Below are 22,175 nucleotides of genomic sequence, written 5' to 3' on the forward strand. Positions count from 1 at the left end.
CTCACTTGTTCAGTGCCATTAATCCTATAGGAGAGGACTGTGGGCTAGTGGGTTGGCGGAGGGGGTGCTGGAATTCAGGACTCCTGGGTTCTATCCCAGCTGGGTGGGGGCGGCCATCTCTACCTCTCGTGAACTTACCCGCCTTGTGGTTTTATAGCTCTGTTTATGAATGTGACGTGTAGCCGGTAAATTGCAGCCAGTGACTTTGCCCTCCCGGTCTGTGCTTTGGTCCCAGCCAGCTGGAGTTGGGGGACCTGCTGTCATGGGTGTTCTCAGCTGCCCGCTGGTCACCCTCCTGCTGCTGCCCCTGCTGGAGGGTGAGTGAGGAGTCTGCTGGGGTCCTGGCATTTGACGCCTTCTGACTGTGGAAGTGTGCTGGTATGAAGGATGAGGATTGGAAAGGGTTAGAACAGGGATGCAGGGGGGGGCTGGGAGCCAGGACTCCTGGGTTTTATCCCCAGCTCTGGGAGGGGAATGGGGTCAAGTGGGTTAGAGCGGGGCGAGGGGGGGGGCTCCTGGGTCTAATTCCCACCTCTGGGAAAGGAATGGGTTTCTGTCCCTCACATCTTCAAGCCCATAAGGAATAACTCCCTCTGCAATAACTTGTGGCACTCCCTGCTGGAGGACTCTGCCCTCTGTGGGTTTCAAGAGAAAAAGGGCAGGGGTGGGGTTCTCAGCACTTACACTGGGCAGGAGGGGATGGAAGTGAGGGGTAGGGGAAAGAGGAGATGGTGTTGGGTGGGCAGGGCGAGGGACTGTGGGAAGGGTAGGTTGTGGGTGGCAAAGGAAGGGGAGGATGATGTAGGGCTTGGGGGGAGGAGAGGGGATGGATAAGTGAGGCTGGGGTGAAAGTGTGGGGCATGGGGCAGGGAATAGCTCATGGAGGTTGCGCGGGGGATGCACAACCATGACTGAGAGAATGGGCCCTTCCCCCATCACCCATGGAGGGGAAGTTATGGGGCAGAGAACCTGGATTTAGGATTTGGGCTCTGTGTGGGGAATCTCAGACAGAGGGGAAAATCCTGTATCAGACTATGTCCCCCTACATACCTCACTTCCTGGGGGGGTCATACCCCAGGCCAGAGAACCCACCCACATGGGAGGAGGTTGGGGACCCATGGGAGGCATGGGGGCAAGCCATGGCTCAAAGGGGGCCTGATGGGATTGTGAGAGGAGGAATTTCAGGGATCTGCCTGTGGAAATTGTGTGTGTGTGTGGGTGGGTGTGTGTGTGAGTAGGTGGGTGCAGCGCTGCCCCCTGCTGGAGGGGTCAGGCCGTGTGTGGTTTTCACACCTCACTCATCCCTCTCTTTCTCTTCTAGCTGCTGTGGAGTTCCAGTCAAGTAAGGAATCTGGACACTTTCTATCCCCAGCTCTGGGAGGGGAGTGGGGTCTGGTGGGTTAGAGCGAGAGGGGGCTGGGAGCCAGGACTCCTGAGTTCTATTCACACACCTCTCCACTTTTCTCCCCAGCCTGCGGGCAGTCAGTGACCTCCAGCCGCATTGTAGGAGGGCAGAATGCCCGGAACGGGGCTTGGCCCTGGCAGGCCAGCGTCCGATACAATGGAGTCCACGTCTGCGGAGGGTCCCTCATCACGGGGGAATGGGTGGTGTCTGCAGCTCATTGCTTCAATCAGTGAGTAGAATGATAGTCCAACCCCCTGCTCAAAGCAGGACCGATCCCCAAGTAAATCATCCCAGCCAGGGCTTTGTCAAGCCGGACCTTAAAAACCTCTAAGGATGGAGATTCCACCACTTCCCTAGGGAACCCATTCCAGTGCTTCACCACCCTCCTAGTGAAATAGTGTTTCCTAATATCCAACCTAAACCTCCCCCACTGCAACTTGAGACCATTACTCCTCGTTCTGTCATCTGCTACCACTGAGAACAGTCTAGATCCATCCTCTTGGGAACCCCCTTTCAGGGAGTTGAAAGCTGCTATCAAATCCCCCCTCGTTCTTCTCTTCCACAGACTAAACAATCCCAGTTCCTCAGCCTCTCCTCATAAGTCATGTGCTCCAGACCCCTAATCATTTTTGTTGCCCTCCGCTGGACAATTTCAGTTTTTCCACATCCTCCTTGTAGCGTGGGGCTCGAAACTGGACACAGTACTCCAGATGAGGCCTCACCAATGCCGAATAGAGGGGAACGATCACATCCCTCGATCTGCTGGCAATGCCCCTACTTATACAGCCCAAAATGCCATTGGCCTTCTTGGCAACAAGGGCACACTGTTGATTCATATCCAGCTTCTCGTCCACTGTCACCCCTAGGTCCTTTTCTGCAGAACTGCTGCCGAGCCATTCGGTCCCTAGTCTGTAGCGGTGCATGGGATTCTTCCGTCCTAAGGGCAGGACCTCTGCACTTGTCCTTGTTGAACCTTATCAGATTTCTTTTGGCCCAATCCTCTAATTTGTCTAGGTCCCTCTGTATCCTATCCCTACCACTCCTCCCAGTTTAGTGTCACCTGCAAACTTGCGGAGGGTGCAATCCACCCCATCCTCCAGATCATTAGTACCCCAGCCTGTTCCCTAGCTGTCCCACCCCAGAGGTGGCTGCATCTCAGAGCGGGCTGGGGGGAGGGAATCCCTGTGCAGTGTCACTGTATGGCTATAGCCCAGCTTCTAAACAATCCCTTGGAGGAACCCTTCAGTGTGCCAGACCCCGGTGGGGTCTCACTCTGCCCTCGGGGTCGGCCCCACGGCCCCATCCACTCCATGACTGAGTCTCTGGGCTCCGGGCCTCCTGCTTCAATTCATGAGCTCTGCCCAGCGAGTCCAAGGGAGACAAATCCCCGGTGGAGGCTTCTCTGCTCTTCAGGGGCCTGTGCACCTCAGCCAGGATTTGCAGTGACGCCAGGCAGCCTTGTCATACCAGGGTCCGGTTAATTAATCAACTGGACCACAGCTCCGGAAAATCCTTAGGTGAGCCCAGAGAAACCACAGTGAAGATAGAGGCCATCTGGCCAAGCCAGTGCTCCCCAGCCTGCTCTGGACTCCATTTCACCAGCTGTCTCTTGGGGTACATTTACACTGCAATGAGGGACCCGTGGCAGGGCTGCGGCTGGCTTCGGGCAGCTAGCCAGGGCTTGAAGACTTGGCATGGCAAGGGTTTTTAGTGCAGTGTAGACATATCCGTTGAGCCTCTCCCAAATCTTGGCCAACCCTTTATCCCCTGGCTGTCAGCTCTCAGTCCTTTGTTCTCGGCTAGCTTCTGCTCAGATCCCTGTGGAGATATGGAAGGAATCCACCTTCCTCAGGCTCTTTGGTTGCTAGGTCTCAATGTTCCGGCTATTGCGGTTTTTATTCTCTCCTCAGATTCCCCATTGATATAGGGTTGGCCCCAGCTGGGCCTGCAATGACCCAGTCAGTCCGTGCCAGACAGCAATGACACCCCTCTCCCCCTTGTTTCTCCTGTGCTGCCCCATTGAGAGACTTAACGCTTTTGCACCCAATAGGGAAACTGAGGCACATAGAGGATTCATAAAAATATTACAGAAAATTCCCACTTTGCCACAGGCTGTTCCCCATCTGCCCTGTCCCAGTGGTGGCTGCATCTCAGCCCCAGGCAAGTCACCCTATGTGGCATTATGTGCGGCTGTTTCCCAGCTGCCCCGCCCCAGAGGTGGCTGCGTTTCTGTTCTGTGGTAGCGAGTATAATAACAAACTCCTGCCCAATGTCTCCCCCTCTCCTAGGAGCCTGCCCCTCGCTGGTTACTCTGTTTCCCTGGGGCAATTCCAGCTGAACATCCAGAGCGCAAACGCCTTCACCTCTGCTGTGTCACGGGTCATAATCCACGACAACTACCACCCCACCACCTATGCCTCTGACATAGCCCTGGTGCACCTAAGCACGCCCCTTCTGTACACCGCCTACATCCTCCCTGTCTGCCTTCCCGCCCGCAATGATTCCGTCGCCTCCGGCACCCAGTGCTGGGTCACCGGCTGGGGGAAAGTCCAGACGGCAGGTAAGATGCCTGGAGGACCTGTGTGGGGTGGGGGTTCCCCAAAGGCGACATGGGAGACCCCTTGAGCCAGGGCTGTATCTGCTGCAATGAGTCATGTCGCCGTCTCGTGGTCGCAGCCCAAACAGGCAAAGCAAAGCCCAACGGCTGCCGAAGAGAGAGATCTTCCAATGGGAGGCAGGATGAGGTGTTGGGAAGCTAGTGGGGGCAAGTGAATTAGAGCAGGGGGGGCTGGGAACCAGGACTCCTGGGTTCTACCCCCAGCTTGGGGAGGGAAGTGGGGACTGCTGGGCTAGAGCAGAGAGTGCTGGGAGCTGATACCCCTCTTGTGCTTAAAAACTCCCATTCACACCTGACCGAGCTAGATTGACCCAGATGAGGTGGGGAACAGAGAGTGAGGGATGATCCTGCCCCGGGTGGAGATGGCTGAGGTGGGCCCTGATGAGGTGTATTTTTTCTCCGCAGAAAGTCTCCCTCCTCCCCGCACTCTGCAGGAAGTTCAGGTCTCACTCATCGATGCCCAGACATGCAATGACCTCTATCGCATACCCATCACAGGGTACCCGGGGTCGCGCCCCATCAAAGATGACATGGTGTGTGCTGGCTACCCTGAAGGAGGGAAGGACTCCTGCCAGGTGAATGAATTCAGGGAAGTCCCAGGAAATCCAGACCCCGGGGCTGAAATAGTAGGGGGCTGTGGGTCGGGCTTGAGGGACACCAGGTCAGGACTGAGGGGCACCAGTCTCACTAATTCTCTTTCTCTCTCTAGGGCGATTCTGGGGGACCCCTTGTTTGTTCGCAGGCTGGCTCCTGGTTCCTGATCGGCATCGTGAGCTGGGGAGTTGGCTGCGGCCTCCCCAACCGTCCAGGGGTCTATATCCGGGTCTCCGCCTACTCCAACTGGATCCAGCAGCAGCTCCCCAGTGTGGCATTCGGGGTGGTGAATGTCACCATTAGCACTCAGTCTAATGCCGGCTACGCTCCAGCGCCCACCCCCCTGCTTCTCGGCACCCTCCTGCTGGCCAGCGCTGTCCCGGGGATGGTGCCACCGCTTTCTAAGCTGCTAATTTAACAGTCCTCCCTGCCAAGGAAAAAAAAAAAAAACATCAGAATTACAACCCATTATTATAGGGCTGGGAGGGGAGTGGGTGTGACGTGATTGACAGAATCTGTAACCGTGTAGATCACTGTTGCAACCACTGTTATACATTTGCAGCAAATATTGTCCAAAGGTTGTAGTGTGAGGTGTCTGTGGCAAGCTTATGGTTTTCTGGTCATGATGATGCTTTCTATATGTGTGTATCATTTTTGTAGTTGAAGTTATGAATATTGGCTTTGTACCATCTGTATTTCAAACTTGTGCTGTGCTTCTGGGTGACACCCCAGACAAGTTGGTGTCAGCTTGGCCTAGCCTGCTTGATGGCCCATTAAAGACCAGCAGCGACCCAATTGACCCATTGAGAGAAGGCAGATACACCTTGTGACTCAGCAAAGTATGCATGGACTTGCCCATGTGACTCCAAACTCCATTTTGCTGTAATTTTTCATAGTAAGAACAAAAAGGTGTCCTTACACCTGGAAAAGACCATAAAAGGCTGATGTCTCATCTCCATCTTGCCTTCAATCCTGCTTCTTACCTCTGCAGGGACTTTGCTACACACGGAATCTCTACACAAAGGACTGAATGGCCCGTCCCAGCTGGGGATGTTCTCCAGAGGCTTGATTTGAACCTGCCATTTATTCCATCACTGCGACAAGCCTGAACCAAGAACTTGGCCATTACAGTATGTCATTGATCCCATTTAACCTTTTCTAGCTCTCATCTGTGTCTTTTTCCTTTTATGAATAAACCTTTAGATTTTAGAGTCTTAGCCCTGGTCTACACTAGGACTTTAGGTCGAATTTAGCAGCGTTAAATCGATGTAAACCTGCACCCGTCCACACAATGAAGCCCTTTATTTCGACTTAAAGGGCTCTTAAAATCGATTTCCTTACTCCACCCCTGACAAGTGGATTAGCGCTTAGATCGACGTTGCCGGCTCGAATTTGGGGTACTGTGAACACAATTCGATGGTATTGGCCTCCGGGAGCTACCCCAGAGTGCTCCATTATGACTGCTCTGGACAGCACTCTCAACTCAGATGCACTGGCCAGGTAGACAGGAAAAGAACCGCAAACTTTTGAATCTCATTTCCTGTTTGGCCAGCGTGGCAAGCTGCAGGTGACCATGTATTGGATCATATTAAAGAAGTTCTGTATTAAAATCACAAATGAGTTTGATTCCCCAGAGTTTAAATTACTAATTAAGAAGTCTCTTGGTTTTTGGTACTGTTTCTCTCCCTCTCTAACAACAGAAACAGCACCCAGAGACTCCCCGCCCTTTTGTTGTATTAACAATTGTGATTAAAATAGAGATAGAGGATGTATGTGGATGGATGCTTGGTGTGGATAATAACTGAATGATCAGGGAGGTGCCAGCCTAAGAATCCAGTGTCCATCGGCTGAAGAAGGCGTCAAGTGGAAATAATCAGAGGACCACCCCCGGTGGGCAGACTGGAATCCACCCAACAGCCTCAAGAATGGGAGAACCAAAGAACAAGATAACATCTTGGAGCCGTCAGGAATGTGCCATCTGCTGATTGATTCAGCAACAGCATGATGAAGCAATTCCCATAGACTGGCATAGGAAGAAATTCCTATAAAAATAGACTCTAAAAAGTGAGAACTTTGGGGTCTGATTCTGCAAACCAACTTCCAGGAGCATCAGATGAGCATCTGACAAGGCCCTGCTCCCTCCTCATGTCCAGGCCACCTGGCCAGTGGCTTGGCATGAGCAACTCTAAGGCTGGTAACTATGATAACAACCTTGCAGAACCTGTGTGTGGGGGTGTGTATGTGTGTGTGTGTGTGTTTGTATGAATGAATGTGTGAATAAATATGAGATTGAATGGAATGTTATAGCTATAACTAACTGCTTACTAGGATTCTTTCTGTATTCACAATAAATGTGGTATTTTGCCTTTTTCCCTTTAATAAGATCCTGCTGGTTTTTATTTTATTGGTACAACATTTTGGTGGAGAATTGCGAAAGGGGGAATATTGGTAAAAAACCTCAGTTATTGTAAATATTGGTGTGCACACCGCCAGCTCTAGTGAGCTAGGCATTTCTATTAGGTTAACCAGACCTGCTGGCCTCCGAGAAGGTAGCAGGCGACCTGCTGGCCTCCGAGAAGGTAGTAGGGAAAACAGATTAAACTAGACCTGCTGGCCTCCGAGAAGGTAGCAGGGGACCTGCTGGCCTCCGAGAAGGTAGCAGGGAAAACAGATTAAACTAGACCTGCTGGCCTCCAGGAAGGTAGCAGGGGACCTGCTGGCCTCCGAGAAGGTAGCAGGGAAGAACAGGTTAACCGGACCTGCTGGCCTCCGAGAAGGTAGCAGGGAGAAATAGGTTAACTGGACCCGCTGGCCTCTGGGAAGGTAGCAGGGGACCTGCTGGCCTCCGGGAAGGTAGCAGGGGAAAAACGCATAGATTAAGCTATGATTTCAGAATCTAGGCTGTGTCACTTGCTAAGTAATACCAGCAGTGACAAAGATATTGAAATATCCATGTTAAGATGTTTAAAAGAAAACAGGGTAAGCCAGTACCAGAGGGAGGAATGGAGTCAGAAGGAACTCCAACCTCACCTTTTGTTAAAGAAATTACACCTTTTAAACAAATCCTCCAAAAATGTGGGCACAGTCCTTGGACTAAACAAGCCCTAGCTGATGTCTGCACTATTTCGGACTTAGAGGATAGATTGGCTCAGTATATCCTCATATACAAACCTTCTAGTGCTGCCAAAAGAGATGCAGCAGCAATTTGGTTGTTGTGGGAGGCATGTAAGGCTTCTTCCCTCGGCTTGTCTTCATGTAAAGAGGAAAAGGCACAAATGGAAAAGGGAGCAGACAATTGGAAGGTGCTGGCTACAAATATCCAAAGCCAGCTGAAAATAGTGAAAGAGGCACTCCAGGAATACAAAAAGAGTGAAAAAGTTAACTCTGCAGAGGCTGGAGGGAGGCAGGTAAAGGGGGAGAAGGTCCTATGTACGGCACCCCCAGGCATAATTACAAAGAGAAAAGAGAGTAAAAAAAAAAAAAAAAAAGTTAACTCTGCAGAGGCTGGAGGGAATTAAGCAGTTAAACTTTGTATTTCACCCAAACAACTTTTAACCAAAAATGTTAAAAAGGAAAAGTGTTAGAGAAAGAGCATTCTTGGTTTCTTTGCAGCCATTCTGAAAGAAAAATGGGCCCTTTTCCAAAGGAATGTCTGTAAATTAGCCAGGCAAAAATAAACTATCTGATTAAAATCATTTGACTGGACAATTTAGTCAAATTTGCTAAAAGAACATAAGAGGGTTCTATTGGAACTTAACTGCCTCAAATGTATAAAGGGAATGTAAGATGTAAAAAACAGAGCAGTGTGGAAGGGATGTTAAGGAAAAGAAAACGTGTATGTATCTGTCTGTGTGTGTGTAAATATGTAAAGTTCTAAGGACCAGTTAGTTTTGTTTTTGTTAATGCCACTAAAAATCCATTTGACTCTTTAATTCAAAGTTGCAAAACTGACAGACCTTTTTGCTAGACACAGGTAATTAGTGTTGTTTGGCTTTGGGATTTGGCATTTAACCCTTAAAAGGTAACTCAATGCTTTACAAAATTTAAAATGTTTTTAAGTTGTGGCTGCAGCAGGGCAGTCAAAATCAGGAGAATAGAAAAAAAATTTTGGATTCTTTTTGTTTGTTTGTTTTTGTAACAAAATAGCAGATGAGAGTTGTAGTAAAAAAAAAATTTAAAAAAGACAGTGCCTCTCTGAAGCAACAGCAGGGGTGAGGTGCACAAAACAAAAAGAAGCAATGTTAGAAACACTGAGTCTTAAAATGGCTCTGAGTAATCAGACTGTCACTTTGATAAAGGTACATGAAAACTCTGTAAGCAAAAAAAGAAATAGTTACACCTTATGTAAAAATGGATCTGGATAATGTTATAGAAGTTAAACTATGGAAGGAATGTGCATTTGCCCCAGAACATGTGCAGGGTATATTGTAGAAGGGGCAAAAGAAATGCAAACATACCATGCTACTTAATTAAAATGCTATTAGGGCTCCAAAGGGAGCCACAATAGGTTGGGTTTTCTTTTTCAGATTGCTGTGTGTTTTGGAAGCAGAAGTTAAAAGTAATCAAAACTCTGGTGAAAGTTGATTGTGTCCCTTTTAAGATAGAGTCTCTGAGCTGCTGATGGCTTTAAATCCAAAAGCAGGAAGTTTCTGTGAAAATGCAAATGACCTAAATGATAAAGGAAGGAAAGAACTAGCCGCACAAAGGAGCTGCAGATAAAGGACATACCTGGTCAGCAAACAAATTGTCTAAATAAAAGGCATGGGATAACAAGATAATTTTAATAAATTTAATGATAATAAGTATCCCTGTAACAACGTATAGTGTGTATGATTTTTGGAAAAATCCTTTAAGGTTGTATGGTAATGATGCTTCTCAGTTATTACCTGTAGATAAAACTTAAAGCTTAACACAGCAGGAAAAACATTATAAACTTGGTCTGCTGTATAAGAAGGAAAACTCAGGGATTTAATGACTAAACAGTGGGATAATTTCCCCATAACCCTTAAAAGATAAAAGCCTTTGAAACCTGGCCTGCCTATAGAACAAAAACAGGAAAATGTGGGGGCAATTCCTCTGTTTTGCCTGCAATCAGCAAGGGTATTTGTAAAAGAAATATTTTAAGCAATAATCTGCCACCCCAAAAGGGGTAGAAACATGTTCTTTTTGTCTTTCAGAAAATCAGGAAAAGCTGCCAGCTGAAAAGCAACCCAATACCATGAATCTACTGTCACAATAGAAATTGTGTTTTGTGTTCTATGTTTTGTCTTGTGTTTTGTGTTGTTGCTCGCACTGTTGTGTGTTTAAAAAAAAAATACTGAAGACCTGCAGGAACTTAAAAATAAATTAAGCTTTCTGTCCCAGCTACAGGACAGCCTGATACAAAAACAAGTACATGCCAATGTAGACTTGGTCCAAATTGGTCTGGGTAACCTAAACGGCCAATGGAATCTTTAGTAATGGCTTAATACTACCACATGGCTTATCCATAAGAAAAAAAAAATATTAGAAATAGGAAACTACACAGCCATAGCTATGGGATGCACTGAAATGCAGATACTTGCACTAGCTACTTTGGAACACAAAATGTTCTGCGTCATATTGGGAAATATTAAGGGTTTGATGCATTTGTTAAAAAAGAAAGAGATCATTGTTTGACACTTATCAATATGAATGGATGCAACATGTTTCCACTATTGTAAACCAGACTTGTTAATGGGAGAAATTGTTGTCAAAATTGCACACCAACAGTCCCTGGAGGCAAAGGTATTGAAGGTTAACCCACTCCCCATATTACACATGGGATCCTTTTGGCTACCCTGGACCTTGAGCCAGTGAGCTGGGGAGGGAGGGAAGCTATTGGACACTAGAGGTTGTACCGAATGGACTCCTCAAAAGTGGGTGTGCCTCACCTTGCCTGTTGCCCCAGAACCTTGTAGTAAAGATACATCACTAGGATCATGTATGTGGCATGAATTGGAATCACAAACTCAAATTGCCTCACAGTACTTTCTCTTGAATAGGCTACATAGAAAGTGACACTGACGATTATAAATCTTAGTGTCAAAAGGGGGATTATGTTGGATCATATTAAAGAAGTTCTGTATTAAAATCACAAATGAGTTTGATTCCCCAGAGTTTAAATTACTAATTAAGAAGTCTCTTGGTTTTTGGTACTGTTTCTCTCCCTCTCTAACAACAGAAACAGCACCCAGAGACTCCCCGCCCTTTTGTTGTATTAACAATTGTGATTAAAATAGAGATAGAGGATGTATGTGGATGGATGCTTGGTGTGGATAATAACTGAATGATCAGGGAGGTGCCAGCCTAAGAATCCAGTGTCCATCGGCTGAAGAAGGCGTCAAGTGGAAATAATCAGAGGACCACCCCCGGTGGGCAGACTGGAATCCACCCAACAGCCTCAAGAATGGGAGAACCAAAGAACAAGATAACATCTTGGAGCCGTCAGGAATGTGCTATCTGCTGATTGATTCAGCAACAGCATGATGAAGCAATTCCCATAGACTGGCATAGGAAGAAATTCCTATAAAAATAGACTCTAAAAAGTGAGAACTTTGGGGTCTGATTCTGCAAACCAACTTCCAGGAGCATCAGATGAGCATCTGACAAGGCCCTGCTCCCTCCTCATGTCCAGGCCACCTGGCCAGTGGCTTGGCATGAGCAACTCTAAGGCTGGTAACTATGATAACAACCTTGCAGAACCTGTGTGCGTGTGTTTGTATGAATGAATGTGTGAATAAATATGAGATTGAATGGAATGTTATAGCTATAACTAACTGCTTACTATGATTCTTTCTGTATTCACAATAAATGTGGTATTTTGCCTTTTTCCCTTTAATAAGATCCTGCTGGTTTTTATTTTATTGGTACAACACATGCAGAGCTCATCAGCACAGGTGACCATGATGGAGTCCCAGAATCGCAGAGTCCCAGAATCGGTCCAGCATGGACCGAACGGGAGGTACGGGATCTGATCGCTGTTTGGGGAGAGGAATCCGTGCTATCAGAACTCCGTTCCAGTTTTTGAAATGCCAAAACCTTTGTCAAAATCTCCCAGGGCATGAAGGACAGAGGCCATAACAGGGACCCGAAGCAGTGCCACGTGAAACTGAAGGAGCTGAGGCAAGCCTACCAGAAAACCAGAGAGGCGAACGGCCGCTCCGGGTCAGAGCCCCAAACGTGCCGCTTCTATGATGAGCTGCATGCCATTTTAGGGGGTTCAGCCACCACTACCCCAGCCGTGTTGTTTGACTCCTTCAATGGAGATGGAGGCAATACGGAAGCAGGTTTTGGGGACGAAGAAGATGAGGAGGAGGAGGAGGTTGTAGATAGCTCAAAGCAAGCAAGCGGAGAAACCGGTTTTCCCGACAGCCAGGAACTGTTTCTCACCCTAGACCTGGAGCCAGTACCCCCCGAACCCACCCAAGGCTGCCTCCTGGACCCAGCAGGTGGAGAAGGGACCTCTGGTGAGTGTACCTTTTAAAATACTATACATGGTTTCAAAGCAAGCATGTGAAAGAATTACTTTGCCCTGGCATTTGCGGTTCTCCTAGATGTAGTCCTAAAGCCTTTGCAAAAGGTTTCTGGGGAGGGCAGCCTTATTGCGTCCTTCATGGTGGGACACTTTACCACTCCAGGCCAGTAACACGTACTCGGGAATCATTGTAGAACAAAGCATTGCAGTGTATGTTCGCTGGCATTCAAACAACATCCGTTCTTTATCTCTCTGTGTTATCCTCAGGAGAGTGAGATATAATTCATGGTCACCTGGTTGAAATAGAGTGCTTTTCTTAAGGGGACACTCAGAGGAGCCCATTCCTGCCTGGCTGTTTGCCTGTGGCTAAACAGAAATGTTCCCCACTGTTAGCCACGGGGAGGGGGGAAGGTTGAGGGGGTAGTCACTCGGTGGGAGGAGGCAAAATGCGACCTTGTAACGAAAGCACATGTGCTATGTATGTAATGTTAACAGCAAGGTTTACCCTGAAAGAGTGTAGCCACTGTTTTATAAAATGTGTCTTTTTAAATACCGCTGTCCCTTTTTTTTTCTCCACCAGCTGCATGTGTTTCAATGATCACAGGATCTTCTCCTTCCCAGAGGCTAGTGAAGCTTAGAAAGAAAAAAAAACGCACTCGCGATGAAATGTTCTCCGAGCTCATGCTGTCCTCCCACACTGACAGAGCACAGACGAATGCGTGGAGGCAAATAATGTCAGAGTGCAGGAAAGCACAAAATGACCAGGAGGAGAGGTGGCGGGCTGAAGAGAGTAAGTGGCGGGCTGAAGAGAGTAAGTGGCGGGCTGAAGACAGGGCTGAAGCTCAAATGTGGCGGCAGCGTGATGAGAGGAGGCAGGATTCAATGCTGAGGCTGCTGCAGGACCAAACCAGTATGCTCCAGTGTATGGTTGAGCTGCAGCAAAGGCAGCTGGAGCACAGACTGCCACTGCAGCCCCTCTGTAACCAACCACCCTCCTCCCCAAGTTCCATAGCCTCCTCACCCAGACACCCAAGAACGCGGTGGGGGGGCCTCCGGCCAACCAGCCACTCCACCACAGAGGATTGCCCAAAAAAAAGAAGGCTGGCATTCAATACATTTTAAAGTTGTAAACTTTTAAAGTACTGTGCTTAAAGTGCTGTGTGGCATTTTCCTTCCCTCCTCCACCACCCCTCCTGGGCTACCTTGGTAGTCATCCCCCTATTTGTGTGATGAATGAATAAAGAATGCATGAATGTGAAGCAACAATGACTTTATTGCCTCTGCAAGCGGTGATTGAAGGGAGGAGGGGCGGGTGGTTAGTTTACAGGGAAGTAGAGTGAACCAAGGGGCGGGGGGTTTCATCAAGGAGAAACAAACAGAACTTTCACACCGTAGCCTGGCCAGTCATGAAACTGGTTTTCAAAGCTTCTCTGATGCGTACCGCGCCCTCCTGTGCTCTTCTAACCGCCCTGGTGTCTGGCTGCGCGTAACCAGCAGCCAGGCGATTTGCCTCAACCTCCCACCCCGCCATAAACGTCTCCCCCTTACTCTCACAGATATTGTGGAGCACACAGCAAGCACTAATAACAGTGGGAATATTGGTTTCACTGAGGTCTAAGCGAGTCAGTAAACTGCGCCAGCGCCCCTTTAAACGTCCAAATGCACATTCTACCACCATTCTGCACTTGCTCAGCCTGTAGTTGAACAGCTCCTGACTACTGTCCAGGCTGCCTGTGTACGGCTTCATGAGCCATGGCATTAAGGGGTAGGCTGGGTCCCCAAGGATACATATAGGCATTTCAACATCCCCAACAGTTATTTTCTGGTCTGGGAATAAAGTCCCTTCCTGCAGCTTTTGAAACAGACCAGAGTTCCTGAAGATGCGAGCATCATGCACTTTTCCCGGCCATCCCACGTTGATGTTGGTGAAACGTCCCTTGTGACCCACCAGAGCTTGCAGCACTATTGAAAAGTACCCCTTGTGGTTTATGTACTCGGCGGCCTGGTGCTCCGGTGCCAAGATAGGGATACGGGTTCCGTGTATTGCCCCACCACAGTTAGGGAATCCCATTGCAGCAAAGCCATCCACTATGACCTGCACATTTCCCAGGGTCACTACCCTTGATATCAGCAGATCTTTGATTGCGTAGGCTACTTGCATCACAGCAGTCCCCACAGTAGATTTGCCCACTCCAAATTGATTCCCAACTGACTGGTAGCTGTCTGGCGTTGCAAGCTTCCACAGGGCTATTGCCACTCGCTTCTCAACTGTGAGGGCTGCTCTCATCTTGGTATTCATGCACCTCAGGGCAGGGGAAAGCAAGTCACAAAGTTCCATGAAAGTGCCCTTACGCATGCGAAAGTTTCGCAGCCACTGGGAATCGTCCCAGACCTGCAACACTATGTGGTCCCACCAGTCTGTGCTTGTTTCCCGAGCCCAGAATCGGCGTTCCACAGCATGAACCTGCCCCATTAGCACCATGATGCATGCATTGGCAGGGCCCATGCTTTCAGAGAAATCTGTGTCCATGTCCTGATCACTCACGTGACCGCGCTGACGTCGCCTCCTCGCCCGGTATCGCTTTGTTTCTGCCCCTCTGTCTAAATTCTGCCTGTCTAGGCTGTCTGTCTCCTAATGTGTTGCATATGACCATATGTCTCTATTGTGTCCGTCTGTTGGTTTAGATTGTGTCTATCTAGATTGTGTCTGTCTGTACTGTCACCATCTGTCTATATTGTGTCTGTCTGTCGAGGACGGGTCTATCTCTTATTACCCACAATGATAGAAAGTAAATAACCCCAAGAATACTGTGAATTTCCTTGGGCTGTTCTGTCCTTGGTCATTTACACAACAAAGAGAACACAAAGGACCCATGCACCTCTGAGGTACACACACACACACACACGCAGACACCCACAGCAGAACCAGGTGAATCCCCTGGGGAAGCCTCCCTGACCATTTCAGGAAACATTACCCCATTCTGCACATGCCAGCAGCATCATGTTGTGAAAACACAAGGGGGCGGGGGTTATCAGCTGCACAGGACCTAGGAAAGGAATGAGGGGCCAATGCAGCTGGGACGTGGGCAGGCTGGATACAGGGAGAGTGAAAACAGGGATGAGGGGTGGAGGCCCAAGAAGCGGTTTCCCTAGAACGGTGAGAAGAGGCAGGCGATGGGGGGATTGGCTGGGTGACATTCCCCGGCAAGGCAGACAACTGACACTGGGGATTGGGGTCACTGGGGCAGCTCACTGACCATCTACTCCCCTGCGGAAGCAGAGCTGGGAGCTGCTGTGCCATGTATAAGCAGGGTCTGAATGAGCTCTCCCCTGACAGCTGGGAATGGGGAGAGACTTCAGGAGCAAATTGAATTTACATGACCACATCTACTCTGCCTAGGTACCCAGCAGACAGGAGCTGTGTTTTCAAAGTGATCAACTCTGGCTGGTGTTGGGATACAAATCACTTTAGTACTGAATGCAACAGTAGTGAAATGCTCTTACTAATATTGTTGCCTTTATTGTATGAATAAAGGGGAGCAGAACTGTGCTTAACCTGTCCCGAATGAGGGGGTCACCCTCCACTGAAGGGACCTTGTTAAGCCAGGGGCTCAAATGCCAGAGGCCTGTGAAAGTAAAAGGGGGTGGAGACAGATGTCCCCGCTAGGAGGTGTGGTCTCTCCCTCAGATTTCTCAGTCTGGTTTAACCTGTTTCCGCTTACTGTTTGAAGTTCATTAGGAGCATTTTGTTATCTTAGAGTGCTCAAATGAGAGCTGAAATCACTGGTGGTGGGGCAGTGTGTCTGCAAAAAGCTGCCAGTCAATAAAAGACTGACCTGCAGAGGTCACAGCAGAGAAGCAGGTGCCAGCAGAAGGTGACTGACAGTCAGCTGGTGGACAAGTGGCCGGCAGGGCAGCCAGCCAGAGCAAGCACTCAGATGGCAGAGCAAGCAAGGTGCCTTCTTCCCAGAGGTGGGAAGTGAACTCACACAGATGTACCTCTCAACCCTGGATCCTGTCTGACCCAGGACAAGCACTGTGAGTGGGGTGGAGTGAGGCAGCAAAGCGGGGCACAGGAAAGGCACTTTTGGCTGTAGACTGATGAACATGAGGTGGAGGGCACTGCCCCATGCAGTCTGGGGTGGGCATCCTGTTCACAGGTTTATGATTATGAATTCTGCTTGTGGCATTTTCCCTTATTAATGTTGCGTGACTTCTCTCCTTTCACTAAAAGTTTCTTTTCTACACTCAGACTCTGTGATTGCGATTGGGGAAATATTGCCTCTCAGAGGCACCCAGGGGTGGGATGTAAATTTCCCTGGTCACTGGGTAGTGGCTTGAGCCGGTTCTGTGTTGTACTGTTGAAAAGAAACCCCTAGATATTGAACGCGGCTCCGGTTGCTGCCGGCTGCACCTGGTGGAAGGGTTACTGGGAATACCCTGTAAGCCAGGAACCATTCGTTTCCTGCTACCCACGCTGCAGAGTAAGTGGGGGCTGGGAGCCAGGATGCCTGAGTCGTATGGGAGGGGAGTAGGGGCCAGTGGGTTGCATTCCTGGGTTCACTTGCAAGGAGAGTGCGGTCTACTAGCAAGTGGGAGGGGGGATGGGAGCCAGGATGCCTGGGTTCTATCCCAGCTCTGGGAGGGTGGAGCTGCCATTGGCACCTCTCATGAATTTACCTTCTGTGTGGTTTTATAGCTCTGTTTATGAATGTGACCTGTTACCTGTAAATTGCAGCCAGTGACTTTTCCCTCCCAGTCTGGGATTTGGTCCCAGCCCTTGGAGGAGCCAGCTGGAGTTGGGGAAACGGGTATCATGAGTGTTCTCAGCTGCCTGCTGGCCACCCTCCTGCTGCTGCCCCTGCTGGAGGGTGAGTGCAGGGTCTGCTGGAGTCCTGACCTTGGGAATCTGCTGGGATGAGGGATGAGGATCAGAAAGGGACAGAACAGGGACTGTGTGGGGGTGGAGGAGAGTGGTCGCTAGTGGGTTAGAGCAGAGGGTGCTGGGATCCAGGACTCTTGGGTTCTCTCCTCAACCCTGTGAGGGGAGTGGGTTTCTGTCCCTCAAACCTTCAAGCACAAGTGGGATGGAGCTGTCCATGAGGAAGTATTCCCTCTGCCAATAACTTGTGGCACTCCTTGCTGGAGGACTCTGCCCTCTGTGGGTTTCAAGAGAAAAAGGGCAGGGGTGGGGTTCTCAGCACTTACACTGGGCAGGAGGGGATGGAAGTGAGGGGTAAGGGAAAGGGGAGATGGTTTTGGGTGGGCTGGGCGAGTGCCTGTGGGAAGGGTAGGTTGTGGGTGGCAAAGGAAGGGGAGAGTGATGTAAGGCATGGGAGCAGAGGAGGGGATGGATAAGTGGGGCTGTGGTGAATGTGTGGGGCATGGGGCAGGGAATAGTTCATCGAGGTTGAGCGGGGGATGCACAACCATGGCTGAGTGAATGGGCCCTTCCCCCATCATCCATAGGGGGCAGTTATGGGGAAGAAACCCTGGATCTAGGGCAGGGGTGAGCAAACTTTTTGGCCCAAGGGCCACATCTGGATATGGACATTGTATGGCAGGCCATGAATGCTCATGAAATTGAGGGTTGGGGTGTGGGAGGGGGTGAAGGCTCCAGCTGGGGGCATGGGCTCCAGGATGGGGCCAGAAATGAGGAGTTCAGGGTGCTGGAGGGGGCTCCGGGCTGGGGCAGGGAGTTAGGGTGCAGGTGGGGGGGTGAGGGCTCCAGCTGGGGGTGCAAGCTCTGGGGTGCAGGAGGGTGGAGCCGAGGGGTTCAGATGGTGGGAGGGGGATCGGGGCTGGGGGTTGGGGCACGGGAGGAGGTCAGGGATGCAGGCTCCAGGTGGCACTTACCTCAAGCAGCTCCCAGAAGCAGTGGCATGTCCTCCCTCCGGCTCCTATGCTTAAGCGTGGCCAGGCGGCTCTACGCGCTGCACTGTCCGCAGGTGCCTCCCCCGCAGCTCCCATTGGCCATGGTTGCTGGCCAATGGGAGCTGTGAGGGGTGGAGCTTGAGTCAGGGGCAGAGTGTGGAGCCCCCTGGCTGCCCCTACGCGTAGGAGCCAGAGGGGAGACATGCTGCTGCTTCTGGGAGCCACTTGGCCCCCAGACCCCGCTCCCCAGCAGGAGCTCGAGGGCCAGATTAAAACATCTGAAGGGTAGATAGGGCCCCCAGGCTGTAGTTTGCCCACCCCGATCTAGGGTCTGAGCTCTCTGTGGGGAATCTCAGGCAGAGGGGGAAAGCCTGTATCAGACTATGTCCCCCTACATACCTCACTTCCTGGGGGGTCACGCCCAAGGCCAGAGAACCATCCCACTCCATGGGAGAAGGCTGGGGACCCATGAGAAGCATGGGGGCAGGCCATGGGAGGAAGAGGGCCAGGTGGGGTTGTGAGAGGAGACATTTCAGGGATCTGCCTGTGGAAATCATGTGTGTGTGTGTGTCTGTGTGTGGGTGTGTGTGTGAGTAGGTGGGTGCAGCGCTGCCCCCTGCTGGAGGGGTCAGGCCGTGTGTGGTTTTCACACCTCACTCATCCCTCTCTTTCTCTTCTAGCTGCTGTGGAGTTCCAGTCAAGTAAGGAATCTGGACACTTTCTATCCCCAGCTCTTGGAGGGGAGGGAAGTGGGGTCTAGTGGATAGAGCGGGGGGGACTGTAAGGCAGGACTTCTGGTTTCAATCGCTGGCTATGAGAACGGAGTGGAGTCTGGTGGGTTAGAGCGGGGGTGGGCTGGGAGCCAGGACTCCTGGGTTCTATCCCCAGCTCTGGGAGGGGAGTGGGGTCTGGTGGGTTAGAGCGAGGGGGAGCTGGGAGCCAGGACTCCTGGTTTCTATTCACATCCTTCCCCACTTTTCTCCCCAGCCTGCGGGCAGTCAGTGACCTCCAGCCGCATTGTAGGAGGGCAGAATGCCCGGAACGGGGCTTGGCCCTGGCAGGCCAGCATCCGATACAATGGAGTCCACATCTGCGGAGGGTCCCTCATCATGGGAGAATGGGTGGTGTCTGCAGCTCATTGCTTCAGTCTGTGAGTACCCCCAGCCTGTCCCCTAGCTGTCCCACCCCAGAGGTGGCTGCATCTCAGAGAGGGCCGGGGATGGGGGGGGAGAGCATCCCTGTGCAGTGTCACTGTGCGGCTATAGCCCAGCTTCTAAACAATCCCCTGGAGGAACCCTTCAGTGTGCCAGACCCTCTTGGGGTCCCACTTTGCCCTCGGGGTCGGCCCCACGGCCCCACCCACTCCATGACTGAGTCTCTGGGCTCCGGGCCTCCTGCTTCAATTCATGAGCTCTGCCCAGCGAGTCCAAGGGAGACAGATCCCCGGTGGAGGCTTCTCTGCTCTTCAGGGGCCTGTGCACCTCAGCCAGAATTTGCAGTGACGCCAGGCAGCCTTGTCATACCAGGGTCCGGTTAATTAATCAACTGGACCACGGCTCCGGGAAATCCTTAGGTGAGCCCAGAGAAACCACGGGATAGATAGAAGATAGAGGGCCATCTGGCCAAGCCAACGTCCCCAGCCTGCTCTGGACTCCATTTCAGCCACTGTCTCTTGGGGTACGTTTACACTGCAATGGGGGACCCGTGGCAGGGCTGCAGTTGGCCTGGGGCAGCTAGCCGAGGCTTGAAGACTTGACCCGTCAGGGTTTTTTAGTGCTGTATAGACATATCCTGTGTCCTCCTTTGTCCCGAGACATTGAGCCTCTCCCAAACCTTGGCCAACCCTTTATCCCCTGGCTGTCAGCTCTCAGTCCTTTGTTCTCAGCTTGCTTCTGCTCAGCTTCCCTGTGGAGACGCGTAAGGAATCCAACTTCCTCCAGGTCTTTGGTTGCTGGGCCTCAGTGTTCTGACCACTGCGGTTTTCATTCTCTTCTCATCTTCTCCAGTGATATGTAGTCGGCCTTAGGTGGTCCTGTAAGGACCTCTTCAGTCCAAAACAGAAAGCAATGTAACATAACCCCTCTGCCCGGTTCTCCTGTGCTGCCCCATTGAGAGACTTAACGCTTTTGCACCCAATAGGGAAACTGAGGCACATAGAGGATTCATAAAAATATTACAGAAAATTCCCACTTTGCCACAGGCTGTTCCCCATCTGCCCCGTCCCAGTGGTGGCTGCATCTCAGCCCCAGGCAAGCCACCCTATGTGGCATTATGTGCGGCTGTTTCCCAGCTGCCCCGCCCCAGAGGTGGCTGCGTTTCTGTTCTGTGGTAGCAAGTATAATAACAAACTCCTGCCCAATGTCTCCCCCTCTCCTAGGAGCCTGCCCCTTGCTCGTTACTCTGTTTCCCTGGGGGAATTCCAGCTGAACATCCAGAGCGCAAACGCCTTCACCTCTGCTGTGTCACGGGTCATAATCCACGATAACTACAACCCCACCACCTATGCCTCTGACATAGCCCTGGTGCACCTAAGCACGCCCCTTCTGTACACCGCCTACATCCTCCCTGTCTGCCTTCCCGCCCGCAATGATTCCGTCGCCTCCGGCACCCAGTGCTGGGTCACCGGCTGGGGGAAAGTCCAGACGGCAGGTAAGATGCCTGGAGGGCCTGTGTGGGGTGGGGGTCCCCCAAAGGCGACATGGGAGACCCCTTGAGCCAGGGCTGTATCTGCTGCAATGAGTCATGTCGCCGTCTCGTGGTCGCAGCCCAAACAGGCAAAGCAAAGCCCAACGGCGGCCGAAGAGAGAGATCTTCCAATGGGAGGCAGGATGAGGTGTTGGGAAGCTAGTGGGGGCAAGTGAATTAGAGCAGGGGGGGCTGGGAACCAGGACTCCTGGGTTCTACCCCCAGCTTGGGGAGGGAAGTGGGGACTGCTGGGCTAGAGCAGAGAGTGCTGGGAGCTGATACCCCTCTTGTGCTTAAAAACTCCCATTCACACCTGACCGAGCTAGATTGACCCAGATGAGGTGGGGAACAGAGAGTGAGGGATGATCCTGCCCCGGGTGGAGATGGCTGAGGTGGGCCCTGATGAGGTGTATTTTTTCTCCGCAGAAAGTCTCCCTCCTCCCCGCACTCTGCAGGAGGTTCAGGTCTCACTCATCGATGCCCAGACATGCAATGACCTCTATCGCATACCCATCACAGGGTACCCGGGGTCGCGCCCCATCAAAGATGACATGGTGTGTGCTGGCTACCCTGAAGGAGGGAAGGACTCCTGCCAGGTGAATGAATTCAGGGACATCCCAGGAGATCCAGGAGCCCGTGTCTGCAATTGGAGGGGGCTGCGGGTCAGGACTGAGGGACTCCGGCAGAGCTGGGGAGGGTCAGGTATGTAGTCCCTCGGGGCTGCAGATTGGGATTGAGGGGCACTGGTCTAACTGGTTCTCCGTCTCTCTCTAGGGCGATTCTGGAGGACCCCTTGTTTGTTCTGAGGCTGGCTTCTGGTTCCTGATCGGCATCGTGAGCTGGGGAGTTGGCTGCGGCCTCCCCAACCGCCCTGGGGTCTATACACGGGTCTCCGCCTACTCCGACTGGATCCAGCAGCAGCTCCCCAGTGTGGAATCCGGGGTGGTGAATGTCACCATTAGGAGTCAGCCTAATGCAGGCTACACTCCAGCGCCCACCCCCCTGCTCCTCATCACCCTCCTGCTGGCCAGCGCTGCCTTGGGGTTGGGGCCACTGCTTTGTTTCTGAGCTGTTAATTTAACAACCAGGCCTGCCATGGGGGAGACAAGGCATGGTTATGGGGCTGGGAGGGGAGTGGGGTCTAATGGGTTAGCACATGGGGAGCTGTGCACCAGGACTCCTGGGTTCTCTCCCCAGCTCTGGGAGGAGAGGGGGGTGTAGTGGGTTAGAGCAGGGGACAGGGGCTGGGAGCCAGGACTCCTGGGTTCTCTCCCCAGCTCTGGCAGGGGAGGCAGTTTTAGTGAGTTAGAGCAGTGGTTCTCAACCGGGGGCCCACGGACCGCTGGTGGGGTGTAAGCCATTTCAGTGGGTCCATGAGCCTCCTTGCCCTATATGGCTAAAGCTGGGAGCCCAGAATTCCAAGCCCCAGGGCCCCATGGGGCTAAAGCCCTGAGCCATGGCTCCCTATGAGGCAGAAGCCCTGCTCACCCCTGCCCTGCATGGGT

The 22,175-nt window shown here is 51.4% G+C and overlaps 1 protein-coding gene across 1 annotated transcript; it reads left to right on the forward strand.

Annotated features, from left to right (window-relative positions):
• The first annotated feature begins 104 nt into the window (after positions 1-104).
• Positions 105-21,824, forward strand: LOC140912312 (transmembrane protease serine 9). Its single transcript, XM_078853034.1, has 13 exons — positions 105-317; positions 1,322-1,342; positions 1,472-1,634; positions 3,694-3,965; positions 4,428-4,597; positions 4,732-5,031; positions 16,491-16,595; positions 16,850-16,982; positions 18,666-18,686; positions 18,973-19,135; positions 20,363-20,634; positions 21,097-21,266; positions 21,445-21,824. The coding sequence occupies exons 1-13, from the start codon at positions 263-265 to the stop codon at positions 21,736-21,738; spliced, it is 2,139 nt and encodes a 712-aa protein (XP_078709160.1). The 5' UTR covers positions 105-262; the 3' UTR covers positions 21,739-21,824.
• Positions 21,825-22,175: the final 351 nt, after the last annotated feature.

Source organism: Lepidochelys kempii, chromosome 6 (genome assembly GCF_965140285.1).
Source record: "Lepidochelys kempii isolate rLepKem1 chromosome 6, rLepKem1.hap1, whole genome shotgun sequence".
NCBI classification, from domain to species: domain Eukaryota; kingdom Metazoa; phylum Chordata; order Testudines; family Cheloniidae; genus Lepidochelys; species Lepidochelys kempii.

Bases quoted from the DNA above. Each gene is read 5' to 3' on its own strand.
- LOC140912312 (XM_078853034.1), top strand. From the start codon at position 263: ATGGGTGTTCTCAGCTGCCCGCTGGTCACCCTCCTGCTGCTGCCCCTG. The intron at 1,343-1,471 runs GTAAGGAATCTG...TTTTCTCCCCAG, and splicing joins TGCTGTGGAGTTCCAGTCAA to CCTGCGGGCAGTCAGTGACC. The intron at 18,687-18,972 runs GTAAGGAATCTG...TTTTCTCCCCAG, and splicing joins TGCTGTGGAGTTCCAGTCAA to CCTGCGGGCAGTCAGTGACC.